Source organism: Clarias gariepinus, chromosome 18 (assembly GCF_024256425.1).
Source record: "Clarias gariepinus isolate MV-2021 ecotype Netherlands chromosome 18, CGAR_prim_01v2, whole genome shotgun sequence".
In the NCBI taxonomy this organism is placed as follows: Eukaryota; Metazoa; Chordata; class Actinopteri; order Siluriformes; family Clariidae; genus Clarias; species Clarias gariepinus.
Genome location: NC_071117.1, coordinates 14,191,293 through 14,206,892, shown reverse-complemented (window position 1 = coordinate 14,206,892; position 15,600 = coordinate 14,191,293). Strand labels below are relative to the sequence as shown.

The window sequence follows — 15,600 nt, the reverse complement described above, 5'->3', positions numbered from 1 at the left end:
AAATATTGTACGTTTTTAATAAGGTATCTGAAATGTTCTTTGTAATTCTAGTCCTCTTTAAAACTAGACGTGACCCAAAACCACCTTTCCTCAAACCATTTATTGTAAATATCCTTATAAATAAGTCTAATGAATCAAGTTAATACATATACTCTGTCCCAAAAATATTCATTATTCACATCAAGTCTTCAAATATAAAAAGAAGAAAATGCTTGTTCATCATGTAAGGCGTCTATCTTAAGAGAAAAGCGGACGTTTTGGAAAGACGGCCTCTGACCCGGGCAGAAATGAGACCAAAAAATAAGACCAAGACAAACGTGAAGATGCAAAGTGTGAGAAACAGTACTGTGTTTTGAAACAAACCAAACAGTCGGTTTGTTTGTTTGCAGCATGCTCACTGGACTCTAGACATTTTAGCTTCACCGTGCCAAGTGTGCTAAAAAAAATTACAGCTGATCAGAGGGCAGTTTTGATTTTTTTTTTTTTTTACTCTCTTATTTAAGGTTAGTCTTGGATCAGTTGAAAGGTCAAGTTACGAAAGTGGGTTTGTGAGCTAGGTAGGTCAAGCGCAATGCTACATTAAACTGAAGAATTTCTGTAGTATTTAAACTCCTTCAGTTGAAAACACCATCTGTCTTAAACACAATACATCTCAGTTTTCTAAAAACACCATAATCAAAAGAACAGTCTACAATCTGCAGGGGGGAAGTAAACATTCGCACTATGCACAAATCAGTCCCTTAACAGGAAGTCAGTTATAATGAGTTCTGAATGAGACAAGCAGCATGCTCTTCAAACTTCATCGCTCCAAAGTGCCCATCAGACTCTCCATGGCAGCCAAGAAGGATGCCCCAAACTCCTGATCGGAGAAGCGGCTCACGGACTGTCGCGCCCGACGCCGGGTCTCGAGTCGTGCTGCTGGCGTCATGGTGAAGATGCGTTCCATGGCATCAGCGTAGCTTTCTTCATCATCAGCCAGGAAACCTGTGATGCCACCTTCAAACGGTACCACAATATCCAACTTAGGACCACCAGACCTGTGGGCCAGAATCACTGTCCCAGCAGCCATGCACTCAACCACACCTGAGAAAGAGAGAGAGAGAGAGAGAGAGCGCAGGGGAATGTTTGGAGTGCTTCATTCAGAGCCAACATTACCATTCATCTAAATACATAAACAATAAATACATCAGCCATGACATTACAGTGTAAAATATAACACCCAATGTTGTGTTGTGTCCCCCTAGGGGGACAGGGGCAGCTCTGACCCTACAGGGCATGATCTCAATAAGACATGTAGGTCTGGGGGTGTGGTCTCCATGGAGCGGACAGGTTTGTCCTGTGCATTTTTATGGATGCTCGAACGGATTGGGGTCTGGGTAGTTTTGAGGACTGGGACTCTTTGCCTGCCACCACTATGCACGGTGAGCTGTGGAGCACCAAGTGTTCTGACAGCTTTCTATCGTGGCCAGCATTGATTATTTTTTTAGCAAGTTTTGCTACATTGGCTTTTCTGTGGGATAAGACAAAACGGGCTGGCCTTTGTTCCTCATAAGAACAAATGAGCAATGGTTGTGGTTGGCCATGATCCTGTCACATGTTATGGCTGATCGGTGTATAGATTACATCCTATCATCAAGTATTCAGAATACTACACTAATACTGGATAGTACGGGTAGGAATCACCATCGACTGCTCTATACAACATTATCATGATACCTAGGTGCCAACTAGTATCATGATTTCATAAATATCCCAGTGTTACAATTCTAAACAAACTTAGGAAATAGTTTGCTCCTGCTTTGGCATTGGTGGCTCAGTGAACAGTTTCCTGCCTGCCATGCGGAAGACCAGTGTTCGATTCCCAGCCAGTGCTCAAACCCCAGCCACTGGATGCTTAGCCGGTTCCAAGCCCGGGTACAAAGGGAGGGTTGCGTCAGGAAGGGCACCCTGCGTAAAACCTGTGCCAAAGCTTGTGTGCGGATCTGATGGTCCGCTGTGGTGACCCCTTATCGGGAGCAGCCAAAAGACCAACATCATCATTTTGGTGTCAGTGTGGCAATACCTGCTGGATTGCCACATAAAAGAATTCCCACACATACTTGGCATTAATCTGATCAAAGATCAGGACTTTTCTTCTAATACTAAACTTCCAAATACAAGAATCATTTTTTTATTCTCACCAATGCCAAAATGTTCGTTCCACATGGTGTGCAGCCCGATCGTAGCATCCCCCAACTCCTTCTTCAGCTCCTCAAATGGGATGTTCAGCTTAAACTCCACCCTATCGGCCACGCCCAGCTCCTGGCACAACCCCCTCAGCATCAACACCCTATCCTCATCTTCCTGGTTCCGGCATCCTCCAATTAGCACCAGCTTCACCAGGTCCCTCTTGCCAGGCCCCTCCCCACGTCTGTCCAGAAGCTTTCGGAAGGCTTTGATCTGCAGCCGGTGGTCTTTCTCTGGTCGAAACTGGGCCACAGATACTATGGTGTGGCACTTCCTGTCTTTGTCTTTGTCTTCTCCTTCCTTCTCCAGGGGGATGTCAAGGAAAGCCTGGACATCGCAGGGTGGGTAAACAACACTGGTGCGGTTCGGGGCACGCCACAGTGCCAGGATGTGACCCAGAGTCCAAGTAGAGTTGACCATGATCACGTCACTGCAGGAGCCGGCGAGACCGTACAGCAGGGCAAAGGCGCAGTAATACACCACCTTAATGGCGCTCAGAATGGGGTTATTACTGATGTAGTCTGCATTGTTGAACCTATAGATTAAAAAAAAAAAAAGATATGGTAGATATACTGTACATTATTACAATAATTAAAACTGAGCTAAACAGGCGATGATTCTTTTACGAGGGTGAGTCAATAATTATCCGCACTCCAATTATATTAAAAGTTTGGTTGGTTTTATTCAAGCCTACTGTCAGGAGTGAACATGGTACACCAGTTAAAGTTTTAAAGCATGCTTTCTCTCGATCTTGCTCCGTCGGACTTTCACGTTTGTTTCAGTTAAAGCAGTTCGCTTTTGATGAAGAACTGAAGACAGCGATGCATTCGTGACTTGAAGCTCAGAAGAGATCATGTCCAAAAATGCATTTTTGTATTTTTTTTCTAAAAGTGAATTAAAATCAATTCTAAAGCCACAGTGCGGATAATTTTTGACTCACCTTTATGTATGTATGTATGTATGTATGTATGTGTATCTTGTTCTGTTAAAACAGGTACCTGGGGTTTCTGTCACGGACCACTGATAACATGTCTGTGCTGATAGTGGGGTAGTGTACGTAGCTCGCCACGCTGCATCCACCAAGATAACGGAAGATGGGCAACGTGAACGCGTAGCCCATAGAATCAATGTAGAGATCAGGCGTGAAGGCCGTGAGCGCCTCCCAGCCCAGGAAGAGCGAGCCGATGCTCTGGCCCAGCAGGGTGAAGTGGGGATAGAGACTGGCCTCCACGAAAAGCCGATGTTTCAGGAAGATGAAGCGAACTGGACGTGGCAGGCGGATGTTAAAGCGGCGACGAGCACCATCCATGATCTGCTCGCCCGTAACACCCTGATCACCTGTGTAGATGACGAAATCTACATCTTTGTACCTGCAGTAAAGCAATGGGATACAGAGCTGAATACACTTATAATGCTAATGATTACATCATATTGGCCCTTGAGGACTGGATTTAGATAACTTGCCTGTACATTTTTACCCGAATTAACACATAAAATATTAATTAAATGGCTTCTAAGAGCCTTAACTCAAGTACATACCTGTTCTCCAGGGCTCGAATGGCACACCAGAGCACTCTTTCTCCTCCACCTCCTGCATTACAGTACGGGTGGAAGAAGGCGACAGCGGGTCGTCCATCTTGAGCTCGGCGTGCTTTCCTGCCAGACTGAAGCCAAGTGCGAATCCCAATGATGAACAGGAAAAGCACTCCCGTCAGGAACAGACACAGGTAAAAGCATGGCAAGAGCAATGACCACATCAATCTGCATCACACACACGGCAAGGAAGAAAGGAAGCAGTTTGGCTTACAATCAGGGGGGAAAAAAAACAACGGAGGAAGTGCTTACATAAACCTCTTATAATGCAGAATACAATTTTAAGTCCAAATGAAAACAGCATTGTTGGATTAATAATAATAATAATAATAGATTTTATTTGTAGGCGCCTTTCATGACACTCAAGGACACCTTACACACCATAAAAAAAAAATAATAATAATAATAAAAAAAAAAAATAATAATAATAATAATAATAATAAAATAAAATAAATAAATAAAATAAAAAACCAACAACAATAGAAAAGGACAATATACAAGCAATGCAGTGTTAAAAGTATGTCTGCCTGAAGAAATGTGTTTTTAAACGGGATTTGAAAACAGAAATAGAGTTACTATTTCGGATATCAAGAGGTAGTAGATTCTAGTAGTAGAAGCTCGAGATCCCATGGTTGCCAAACGCATACGAGGAAGAACCAAATTTGGTGACGGTGATGATCTCACATTTCTTGAAGGAGTATAGGTTAGGAGAAGATCTGTTAAATATGACGGAGCCAGATTATGTAATGCCTTATAAACAAAAAACAGAATTTTATAATGTATGCGCTGTTGAACAGGAAGCCAGTGTAACTGTTGAAGAACAGGAGTTATGTGGTCCATTGTAGGAGTTCTAGTTAGTATTCTAGCGGCTGAGTTCTGTACTAATTGTTAAAATTTCTGTACTAATCATTAAAATGATTAGACATTGCAAGAGTAGATCTTTTGTGCCATGTTAGGGTGTAACATTATAGAGCTTATATTCATTCAGAGCAACAGGACAAGCAATGCAGGCGAAGAATGCTGAATCCTCTCAGAACCTCAGATGGACAATGTACCATGACGCTGTTATAAATCTGAAGACAATTAGAGTTAGTCAGGAAGTTTGGCCTCAGGCTAAGATGGCCTTTAGAATGAACTGCGATTGTTCCTGGAAATATGCCATGTTATGAATATAGAAGCATAGGTGAGTTTCTTTAGGGTATCTTGTAGGGATGAGAATCACCAGGGCCCACCCGATTCGATATCTTCACAGTAAGTGACAATTTTGATTTGTATTGCGATTCTGTAAATTTCATGATTTAATACATTTTCCGGTTCTGTTTTTTTTTTCTCTCTAGATTTTGTTACAATTCTAAACAAACTCAGCAAATGACTTGCTCCTATCAGACAGGATGCTGTGCTGCCTGAAATAGTTTAGAGCGTGCCACCTGTAGGATTATAGAGGAACTGCAAAATTTCACTACCTCTTTTTTTTTTTTTTTTTAATGATTTTGGAGTACACAATACACGAATTGTCACACAACAGACTTGCAACACACCACTGAATTTTTTTGTCTTGTATGATAAATATGTTTGTCCTTAATCCCTCCTATCCTTATTTTCTTTCCATCTTTTTCATGGTTTCGTTGGAGAAAAGATCTTAGAAGCTAATTTTTTTTGTGAAGATTCACATGGCCATGCTGACTCCAAAGTATTTTTTTAAACTATCTTTATATGCGGTATATATTCAATATTTTATATATATTTATAATAGAGATAAACTGGTCATTCAGCCAGGGACCAGAATTGGTTGGGTTTCAGTTTGACTGGGCATGACCAGTGATTGGTCGTTCCGCCACAGATATAAACAATTCTGTACCGAGTACAGAAGCTTCCGAGTGGCGCATCAGAAACACATTTTTATAGTGTTTTGTTGTCAAAAATCTTGTGGTTAAAAGCCTCCGATCTGCCTTTTTCTCCAAACTCTGTGAGCGAATTTGTCTTAAACCCACTCATTACACATGCTTACAAGAGTCTCAAAACAGTGAGCGTAAATTACTTGAAAATCGCATGCATTAGAAGCCTCATGGACCTGTGTGTTCACTATCAAGTTGAGTTTTGAGACTCTGGAGGCATTTAAGGTGGACAGGTGGACGCACCTTTAACTTTTTTACACATTTTCATCCACTGTGGAAAAAGATAAATATTTGCTAAGTTTGATGATAAATAATAATTATGGCAGATCACAGAGATATGTGCTGCTCAGTCAAATGTTAAACTCTTGTATATGAAGTGATTTTGTATAGTTAAAATGCTGCTGTCTTTTTTTTAAGTGGTAAAACTAATTTTATAAGGAATGAGATACATTTAATTAATCGTTGAACCTTTTAAAGGTTTAAATTGTAACAAAATCAGGGGAAGTGTAATATTGAATCATGATACTTATAGAATCGAAATTTTGATCGAATCAGGACCTAGGTATCAGAAGGAGACTGCTGATTCTCATCATTAGTGTTCATGTGCAGCTATCGTGTGATGGAGAAGCGCTTATCTTCACCTCAGCAGCTACAGATGAAAAACTAATCTAATCATCACAGCATTCACAGTGAAATCTTGGAGACCTAAAATGCTGCCTTGAACTTTAGATCAAATTGGCCATGTTTTATCCAATCTACTGATAATGTCATGACTTAGACGGATCTGAGGATTCACCAAAGGACATAATATAATTTCAGAGAACTGATGACTTGCACTATTTCTCAGCTGAAGCTTATGAGTGTCAAGTTGAATTATTTTTATGCTATTAAACGTGTTACTCAGTCTATTTAAACTGTTTTATTTTCCAACACATACAATATTACTTCTGACACATTTACACATGGTAATATATTCACAAAACTAACACGCAGAGTCTAAAATACCAAAATCTAAAAAGTTCATTCATTATAAACAGTGAGAAAGCAAACATGAAGTTAAATTATTTCAACCAAACTAGATCATATCGTCTATGTTCCTTGTACATATTAAACAAATGTACAAAAATGAGTTTTAAATGTGGGTACGTCTATATTTAAAGTTTTAAACTATTATTACCTGATTAAATCGCACAAGCAGAAAGACAAGTGATCGTGTCCAGACATCTTCGTAAGAAATGACAACACAACATTCACACTTCCGGAGTCGCTTCCGGGTGCGTTCTTCTTCTACGCTTTATTTTAACGGTCTGTGTAAATGTGACCATGAACTGAGCATTTTCGCCACCTGTTGGACGGGAATGGAACTTATTATTGCCTTGTGCAAGAAAAGGACCTAAATTTGGGTCACACTCGTGGGATCTATTTCTAATATTGTTAGGGATAAACAAAATAGGTAAACATCTATGAGATATTATTTGGAAACTAATTAAATGCCCTAATGAAATAAGCGTCTACACTATCTACACTATCCTCAGTACTCATAACTCATCGTGGTCATTTGTGTCCTGCTGTCATTAATTAAACACAGATAATAAATTTTGCATTAATGGTCAATTTAAATATACACATACGTGTGTGCGGAAGGTTTTTCTCTGAGCGAGGACTGCAAAAGTTTAACTAGTAAAGTCAACATATCCAAATCAATACTGTTCACTGTCTCACGATTGCACAAGTGTGTTATAAGCCAACAGACCAAGGATGAGACCTCTGGGTTTATTAGCCATTTTAATATGTTTTCATTTAATTCTGAGAAAATGTTTCTGCACATCAGAACAGTAAGTACACTTTTTGCACCTTCAAGTATGTTATGTTTGTGTATGGCTAGATTATAGTCCAGATCATTGTGATTCGGTTCTGTTGATCATCCTGAAATCTGTCATGTGGTGTTGCTGAGAGATTTTATAGAATTGTTATTTTTATTTATATATATATATATATATATATATATATATATATATATATATTTATATATATATATATATATTATATCAGTAGTCAGTAGTCGCACCATCGTTGATGCAATCATGTGACCATCACAAGAGAGGCATACAGTATATTCTTCATGTTTAATTTTTTGGGGACTCCTCGCATGTATATCTTGAATCTAATGCCAAACATTTTTGGTGTTTATTCTTCTATAAACCAGAGACAAAGTTCTGTCCATCACTGCTACAACAGAGGAGCAAGTGAGCATACTGAAGAACATAACCAGCCATAATGAGGCATGTACTGTATATATACACACACTGTACAGTATATAGATATGAATTTGTACAGTAGTTGAACAGGTAGTAGCACTTAATCGGGCTTTTGACTTTGTATCTCGTGAATCTGTTGAGAGAATGGAATGAGTGTTCTATCATAGCTTGGGTGGCTCCAGTATTAATGTACAATGTTAAAAATAAGAAGAAGAAAGAAAGAAAAAATAAACATCAAAGGAGAAGGTATTGTATATACAGTACTGTGCAAATGTCTTGTGCCTTTCCTCATTACTTAATATTAAAATAAATTAAATGATGTAGATTAAAATAAAAGGCATGGGAACACATGTTTTATTGTAACACAATGCCGAAAGATCTACAACCTAGAAATTGGTTGTTTATGTAACAACCTCTGCAGCAACCTCATTTCCCCTCTCGTCTGTTCCAACATTCAGCATCACTGGTATCCTAATCACCGGCCTGATCATCTGTCTTCATCATCTGTACCTGTTTCTTCATGCTTTAGATGTTTTTTTTTTATATTTGAACGTTTCATAGGTCACTTCTCAGGTTAACAAACTAAGAATAGGAACTGAAAATGAGAGCCAAAGCAAAATATAAACAATTGAAATGAATCTTCTCTGTGTAGCTCAATCTGCTTTTGGCTTAAAGTATATAATACACAATTTCTGCGCCGTTAACATGGATTTTTTATATTTTTTATTTATTTGCTGTGGATCAGACGGTGCTCTGGCAGCCAGCATCTCCCAGTCACATCAAAGAGAACACACCGGTCCATCTGTACGTCCAGTACAGCAGCATATCTTTAATCACCGAGCTTCTAATCACGCATGGATTCTCCTTCAGGTAAAGCAGATGTCTTAAAGAACTACTCCTGAGTTTTACTGTAATCATTTTGCTCACTGGTATGAGTTTGAGCGACTAAGGATTAGGTCTGATCTCATAGTATCTGCTCATAGCTTTGCATTTGCCAGGATGACACAAACGCTGCATGTGCGTCAGTGTTCTCATATCAGACGTGTTGTGGTTTATGTAGCGTTCTGCTGGAAAACACGCAACAACTGATCCAGGAACAGACCCGAAACGAAACCACAGATCCCAGGAGTGGTGGCCTGCCTCACGAGAGATATCACTCTTTAGACGATGTAAATCAAGAGCTGCTCACGTTAACATCAAAAACGAAAAGATATCTCTGATGTTGTTTATTCTTCTGACTTATTTTGTTCATTTCATGATTGATCCAGATTTATTATTACCTCAATAAAACAACCCAAGATCATCCTGACATGACGCAACTCCTTCTCATTGGCTCATCATTTGAGAAAAATCCACTTTATGTCTTGAAGGTAGGTTTTTTATTTTTTGTTTAATTCTCATTCTTTCAAGGACACAAGGTCCAACTTTTTCTTGTTTTTTTGATTAAGAATTCATTTGCAAGTTTGGTGAACGAAGAGTCAACATTTTTGACAATTCTAATGATCTTCTGTGTTGTAGCTATCAGGAAGGCGAGGCCCAGTGGATAAAGCCATGTGGATGGATTGTGGCATTCATGCCCGAGAGTGGATCTCACCTGCGTTTTGCTTGTGGTTCATCAGATATGTGAGATTCACTGTAACAAATTATAGCACAATATTAGTTTTCAATTTATTATGTAATATACTCTTTTGGTAAAAAAATAAAAAAAATTTTTTTTGAAAAGCTAGCTACCTGGCAGCACGGTGGCATAGTGGTTAGCACTGTCGCCTTGCACCTCTAGGTTCCGGGTTCGATTCCCATCTCTGTGTGTATGGAGTTTGCATGTTCTCCTCGTGTTTAGTGGGTTTCTTCCAAAAGACCTGTAGATTGGGCTAATCGGCGTTACAAAATTGCCCATAGTGTGTAAAAGAGTGAGTGAGCATGTGTGTGTGTGTGTGTGTGTGCCCTGCAATGAATTCGTACCCTGTCCATGCCCTAAGTCTTCTGAAATAGGCAACCCTGAATACAGGATAAAGCGGTATAGATGCATCCCGCTAGAACCAAATATACAGCAGCGAATCAAAAGTTTTTGCACCCTTATGTGTTTTTCTTTTTCCTCACAACTTAAAAAATATCCGGCCTCAAATGGTTTTGGTTCTTATTTTATGTTATAATTGTAGCATACTGTCCAGTATGTCTTTAAAGATCTGTTTTATCCTAACAAATACATGTGCCGTAAGTCGAACTTTGTGTAAAAACAATTCATACAGCTATGAAAACTAATCCCTATTATAATTTGTTCCTGGTAAAAATCAATCAATTCTGATTTTGGACTAAACAAGCACAATGATTATAAAAACAATGCGTTTTGTACTCGTCCTTCCTCAGGCACTCATGTATTACAAGCATAACTCTGACATCACCAAAATGCTGGACAAGATGGACATTTACATCCTACCTGTCTTAAATCCGGATGGTTACAAGTACACATGGACCACGGTAAGACAGTGAGACAAAACAACCAAACAATATAGCAGACTGTATCCTATCTCAGCATGTCTCAGGACACGTGTGCAGATTTGAATGTGTAAATATACGTTGTGTTTCTGATCTCGTTAATGATTTGCTTCAGTAAGGTGTGTTTGGTGTCACTGTACAGAACCGCATGTGGAGGAAGAACCGGTCGACGAGAGCGGGCAGCTTGTGTGCCGGAGTCGACCTGAACAGGAACTTTGATGCCAACTGGTGCAGTGAGTAATAAAACCCTGGACTTTCTACACTGTGTTTCTTAACTACACGACTTATGGCAGGCAAATGTTGCCCCTATTTATTCGATTAAGTTCATCCTTATTGTTAATGAGCAGAGGAAGAGTGCAAAGCCAATGAAAGGCTGTAAAGAAAATCACATGAGGAGTAAAGTGTAAGGATGCGGTGAGGTGGCTGATGAGTCTGGAGAGTGATGAGACAGTAAACAAGTGTGCGGATACAGTGCAGATAGATTCATGGGCGGACTAATGGATTGTTAAGTAAAGCATTGTTTTTCATCAATTTTTCATCGCATTTCTCATTACAGGGAGAGATTTAAAGCTCTTGTCTACAATAATGCACACACATCGATCAGCCATAACATTAAAATGCAAAACATTCAGCCTAATATTGTGTGAGTTCCTCTTGTGTCACCTGGGAAGCTCTGGGCTCTCGGTGCATGAATCCACAACGAATCTATGGTGTCTGGCACATGTGGCATGGGTCCATTTGTCTTGCTTGTCTGGCGCATCCCACGAGTGCTCAATTAAATTGGGTTTTGTTTTTTGGAGCCTTTGGTTCTTTGCCTGCTGGGCCCAGTGCACACTGGGCTGTGGTGCACTGGGTCTTCTGGTGTCTTTCTATCATAGCTAGCATTGACATTTGTCTGTGATTTGTGCTGCATTGGCTTTTCTGTCGAACAGGACTTTGGTCCCCACAAGCCTTAATGTGTTAACATTTTTCGCCGATCACGGTGAATATTACAGATGTTGTAAAGTTAAACTATTTTTCAGGTTAAACAATCATTAAAGACAAGAACTTACATCTTTTGTTCTGCTGAACCCTTAACTTTCTGTTAATAAAGCGGTGGGAGCATCCAGCGATCCCTGTTCGGACATTTACTGCGGCCAGTATCCAGAGTCCGAGCCGGAGGTGCAAGCTGTGACCAATTTCCTGCGCAACAACAAGGACTCGATCAAACTTTACTTCTCCATGCATTCCTACTCGCAGATGCTGCTTTTCCCATACTCCTATACAAAGGAGCAGATTCCAAACCATGACGAGCTGGTGAGGCTTAACATGTAGAGCACATACATTAATAACATACAGTACAGTGCATTATCTAATAAGTAACTATTAGTAGTTTATTAGTAGTCTATTACTATTTAGTAGCTAGGTTATTATTATTATTATTATTATTATTATTATTATTATTATCTGTATTTCAGTTACAAATTATGCATGGATTATGGATAGTAAAGAGTATAAGAGTATAACTTTGCACTATATAATGTGTTTGTATTTGACTCCCTGACAGTTTAATCTAGTCCAGGATGCATCCCTTACAATACGGAGGCATTACAAAAGCCTATATCGCTATGGTTCTGGAGCAAAAACAATATGTAAGCTTTATTACTCATTTTAGAATATATTCATTATGCAGGGGAAAAAAGTCTTACACTTTTTTATAGCGTCTATCTACATTAATTGCGTTAAACGTTTTTTGCACGCTTTCACCGTGTCACTTCCTGCTTTCTCTCTTTCTTCAGATTTAGCTCCCGGGGGATCAGATGACTGGGCCTATGATCTGGGAATTAAATACTCGTTCACCTTCGAGCTGCAAGACCGCGGGCAATACGGCTTCCTCCTTCCCCCGAGCCTGATCCCTAACGCCTGCAATGAAGCTCTCGCCGGGGTCAAGACCATAGCAACACGTGTCTTAGGGAAACTGCAATGAATCACCACTTCTGCCTTCATCCTACATATATGAGCTTGTAAACACATAAGGTTCACACTGCCCTCAATAAGTTCATGTTATTCCAAGTCTTAACACATTCAGCTCATAATAAAGCACTTGTGTGATCGGTGTGTGATGTTGAAACTTTGCTGTGCAGTGGTTCCAATAATGGATGATGTTCCAGTAATGTTTTCACAATGATATACTCATGAATCATGAATTCAATTAGTCTTAGAAGAAATTATTTTTAGAATTATTAAGATAGTATTTAGTATTGAAATGCAACGACTGTTACAGTATATGTGTGATACAAGTAATATGGTATGATACTGGTCAATCAGCATTAGTCATTTTCTACTAATCTAAAATCCAAATAGTAAAAATAAAACAATAAAGCAAGTTTAAAGACAGCAAAATGTAACCTAGTTGTTATTTTGTTGATTTCTAACTTTGGTTAGGAAAACATAAAAGCCACCAAATTTGCACCAGTTAATCAGATTTGACCTGCTGAAATTATTTGGAGCTGGGACACAGGGAACTCCAACTAAGCAGGGGCTATTAGTTCCACAGTAAAAGTAATAGACTAAGCAGTTACTGTACATTTTTCTTGAACTTGAAGAATAAATAGTACGTGATTTCGACAATTTGGCATCAAATACTGTATCCATCAATTTTCCAGCTGCTGTTTATGCATGCAAATCACAAGTAGGACAAATAAACTGATGCACACCAGTGACCGGATGTAAAACATCCTCCTTTAAAGGTATTTAGTATGTACAGTATACTACCCATATATGTAATATGAATTCACATTTAATTTCTCAGCTTTTTATGTTTTAACTACATCCCAATTTCTATCCAGGGCATAATGTGCTGTAGAGGGTTGTAAAGAATTTTGGTTTTGTGCATTAACAAGTCTTTATTTCTCTCCAGATTACATTAACATCACTTTAACATATTAAAGGCTTTATTAACATGCATACAATATGTTACTCAATGCAAGACAGTTTTCTACATTAATGACCCTTAAAAGACATTTCATTTTTTTAGTTTATACCGTAGATGATCAGTAGTGCAATACATTAGCACAATACACAGCCCCGTCTGTGAGTGGGACAGTCAACTCTGCTACTTCTTCATGATGTGAACCAGTGATGTGAGAGGATCTGCTCGAGGGTTGGTCTTTTCTTCGGGTCTTGTTGCAGACACCACTTCAACAGACTGCAGGAAGCTGTGGGGCCAGGATTATATATTATATTCCAATATAACTGGTTAAATCTTGATATTTGATAACCTTTTGAAACTTCATTTAATACTTATATTTTCTCTCAACTAATCATTCTTTAAAACATTTCCATAGCTCTATAAATAATTCTAGATATTCTGCTGTGTAAGGTTTTTAGCTTTGTGTATGTTTGAATGAATAGTTTCCTCACCTTCAGACAGATGATCAGGGAAGTCCATGTGGCCTTCAACGATCTCTTTCACTCTACAGAAAACATCTCGTCCACATAACAGGTTGTACAGAAGAAGGCCAAGACCCCAGACGGTGGCAGGTTTTGCCTTGTACTCTCCTTCCACAAACAATTCTGGTGGGCGGAAAATCTTGGTGCCTAAATAAAAGGCAGAGAATGAGTATTATCAGTAAGATCACAAAACTTATGCATCACTAAATTCCCATCAATTCTATTCACATTTGAGGTACCGTTAAATTCCTTGTAAGGGGTGTCCTTAAGCAGATCACCACAGCCGAAATCGATCAGCTTCACTTCAATTGTCTGGGGGTTTACGAGAATGTTTTTTGAGTTGATATCCTGGTGGAAGACACCACGGTCACGGCAATGACGTGCAGCCTGAATCACCTGCCGCATGATGGTTCGAGCCAGTGATTCAGACATGTTTACAGTTTGCTGGTATTTGAAGAGGTCCACACAGGGGTCGGGCCGCTCCAGAACCAAGATGATAAATGAGGGTGTCTCGCACCATTCCACCAGCTCTATCACAAACTGACACTGAGGCGGCTTGCACACGATCTCCATTAGTGCCACCTCAAGAGGAAGACTGTGTATGTCACCGGGCTAAAAACAGGAGTAGATAGAGTTAGGATTGCATTACAGTGAATGTGAGGTCAAACGTCATATTAGTCAACTAATGATGAGTGAGAAATATGTCTGTGATAAATGAGTTTGGGTTCGAAATTCATTTTCATCTGAAAAAAAACCCCACAAAAACAATGAGTAAAGTTCACTTACCAGAGTGATATATTGCTCATTTGGACGCTTAGGCGTGAATTTCACGACCACCTGCAACAAAGAACTAGATATTTAGCTTCATTGAACACTCATCTAACTCATTAAGGAACTAGCCATAGATATATAATTATGACTCAATTTAATACATTTTAATAAATTAAGAAAACATGTAAATATTTTTATAATTTGGTACCTAAGTAATATTTAATGATTTCTAAGTCTTGTATTATATTCAGCAGTGCCAGTTAACTCTATCTGTGCAGATATTCACCTTTTTCCCATCTGATTTCCGAACTCCTGGGTAGACGGCGCCAAAGCTCCCTCCTCCCAGCATACCATCCAAAACGTATCGACTGAAAATGTTTTCTGTTGAACAACATTTTTAAAAAGAAGAAGAATTTTCAGAGATCCAGCTCTGTGATACTTCCACAGAGTCTAAAATAATAATTAATGAAATATCTGATCAGTGTTCCTGTTTTCTGTCTCATACCTGCATTTTCAGTCTTCTCTTTTTTCTCTGTTCTCCTCCTCTTGTTTGCCTTCTCCTTGGGCTGGGGCTCAGGTTCTTTATGATGAACATCCAATCTTTTTCTCTTTAGATTCCCCTTCCTTCCTTTTTTAGTGACCGAGGAGATCGTCTCAGTCTTTTCTGTCTTCACCTTCTGCTCTTCTTTGCTTTTCCCCCTCCTTTTAGCCAGCTTCTTCCTAGGCTGGGCCTCAGGTTCCTCATAGGCAAGATTCATCGTCTTTCTCTCAGTATGCCTCTCTTTCCTTCCCTTCCGGTCACAATCCATTACTTTTCTTTTTTTGTGGTTTGTGTCATGAAAGACGTTTGTAAATGGAGTGTTGTTTCCAGTGTGCTTTCTTCTGGCTTTAACCAATGATGTGAGCAGCTGGTGTATTGTGATGTCATA

General features: G+C 39.3%; 3 protein-coding genes across 3 annotated transcripts; 1 reads left to right on the top strand and 2 right to left on the bottom strand.

Moving 5' to 3' along the window:
* Positions 1-85: 85 nt before the first annotated feature.
* Positions 86-7,079, bottom strand: alg11 (ALG11 alpha-1,2-mannosyltransferase). Its single transcript, XM_053476455.1, has 5 exons — positions 6,892-7,079; positions 3,766-3,987; positions 3,225-3,596; positions 2,181-2,761; positions 86-1,083 (listed from the first exon to the last, which is right to left on the bottom strand). The coding sequence occupies exons 1-5, from the start codon at positions 6,936-6,938 to the stop codon at positions 800-802; spliced, it is 1,506 nt and encodes a 501-aa protein (XP_053332430.1). The 5' UTR covers positions 6,939-7,079; the 3' UTR covers positions 86-799.
* A 348-nt stretch (positions 7,080-7,427) lies between these two features.
* cpb2 (carboxypeptidase B2 (plasma)) lies at positions 7,428-12,659 on the top strand. Its single transcript, XM_053477194.1, has 11 exons — positions 7,428-7,549; positions 7,921-7,996; positions 8,718-8,842; positions 9,033-9,141; positions 9,241-9,342; positions 9,491-9,595; positions 10,340-10,450; positions 10,611-10,701; positions 11,562-11,764; positions 12,015-12,099; positions 12,247-12,659. Exons 1-11 carry the CDS (start codon positions 7,473-7,475, stop codon positions 12,432-12,434), a joined length of 1,272 nt encoding a protein of 423 aa, XP_053333169.1. The 5' UTR covers positions 7,428-7,472; the 3' UTR covers positions 12,435-12,659.
* A 649-nt stretch (positions 12,660-13,308) lies between these two features.
* Positions 13,309-15,583, bottom strand: LOC128506646 (serine/threonine-protein kinase pim-2-like). Its single transcript, XM_053477195.1, has 6 exons — positions 15,177-15,583; positions 14,958-15,052; positions 14,687-14,737; positions 14,140-14,512; positions 13,871-14,047; positions 13,309-13,665 (listed from the first exon to the last, which is right to left on the bottom strand). Exons 1-6 carry the CDS (start codon positions 15,478-15,480, stop codon positions 13,571-13,573), a joined length of 1,095 nt encoding a protein of 364 aa, XP_053333170.1. The 5' UTR covers positions 15,481-15,583; the 3' UTR covers positions 13,309-13,570.
* Between the last annotated feature and the right edge of the window lie 17 nt (positions 15,584-15,600).

Bases quoted from the DNA above. Each gene is read 5' to 3' on its own strand.
- LOC128506646 (XM_053477195.1), bottom strand. From the start codon at position 15,480: ATGGATTGTGACCGGAAGGGAAGGAAAGAGAGGCATACTGAGAGAAAG. The intron at 15,053-15,176 runs GTATGAGACAGA...GTTGTTCAACAG, and splicing joins AGAGAAGACTGAAAATGCAG to AAAACATTTTCAGTCGATAC. The intron at 14,048-14,139 runs GTACCTCAAATG...CCTTTTATTTAG, and splicing joins CCCTTACAAGGAATTTAACG to GCACCAAGATTTTCCGCCCA.
- alg11 (XM_053476455.1), bottom strand. From the start codon at position 6,938: ATGTCTGGACACGATCACTTGTCTTTCTGCTTGTGCGATTTAATCAG. The intron at 3,597-3,765 runs GTATGTACTTGA...GCTTTACTGCAG, and splicing joins ATTCGAGCCCTGGAGAACAG to GTACAAAGATGTAGATTTCG. The intron at 2,762-3,224 runs GTACCTGTTTTA...TTTAATCTATAG, and splicing joins GTCCGTGACAGAAACCCCAG to GTTCAACAATGCAGACTACA.
- cpb2 (XM_053477194.1), top strand. From the start codon at position 7,473: ATGAGACCTCTGGGTTTATTAGCCATTTTAATATGTTTTCATTTAATT. The intron at 7,550-7,920 runs GTAAGTACACTT...TCTATAAACCAG, and splicing joins TGTTTCTGCACATCAGAACA to AGACAAAGTTCTGTCCATCA. The intron at 10,451-10,610 runs GTAAGACAGTGA...GTCACTGTACAG, and splicing joins ACAAGTACACATGGACCACG to AACCGCATGTGGAGGAAGAA.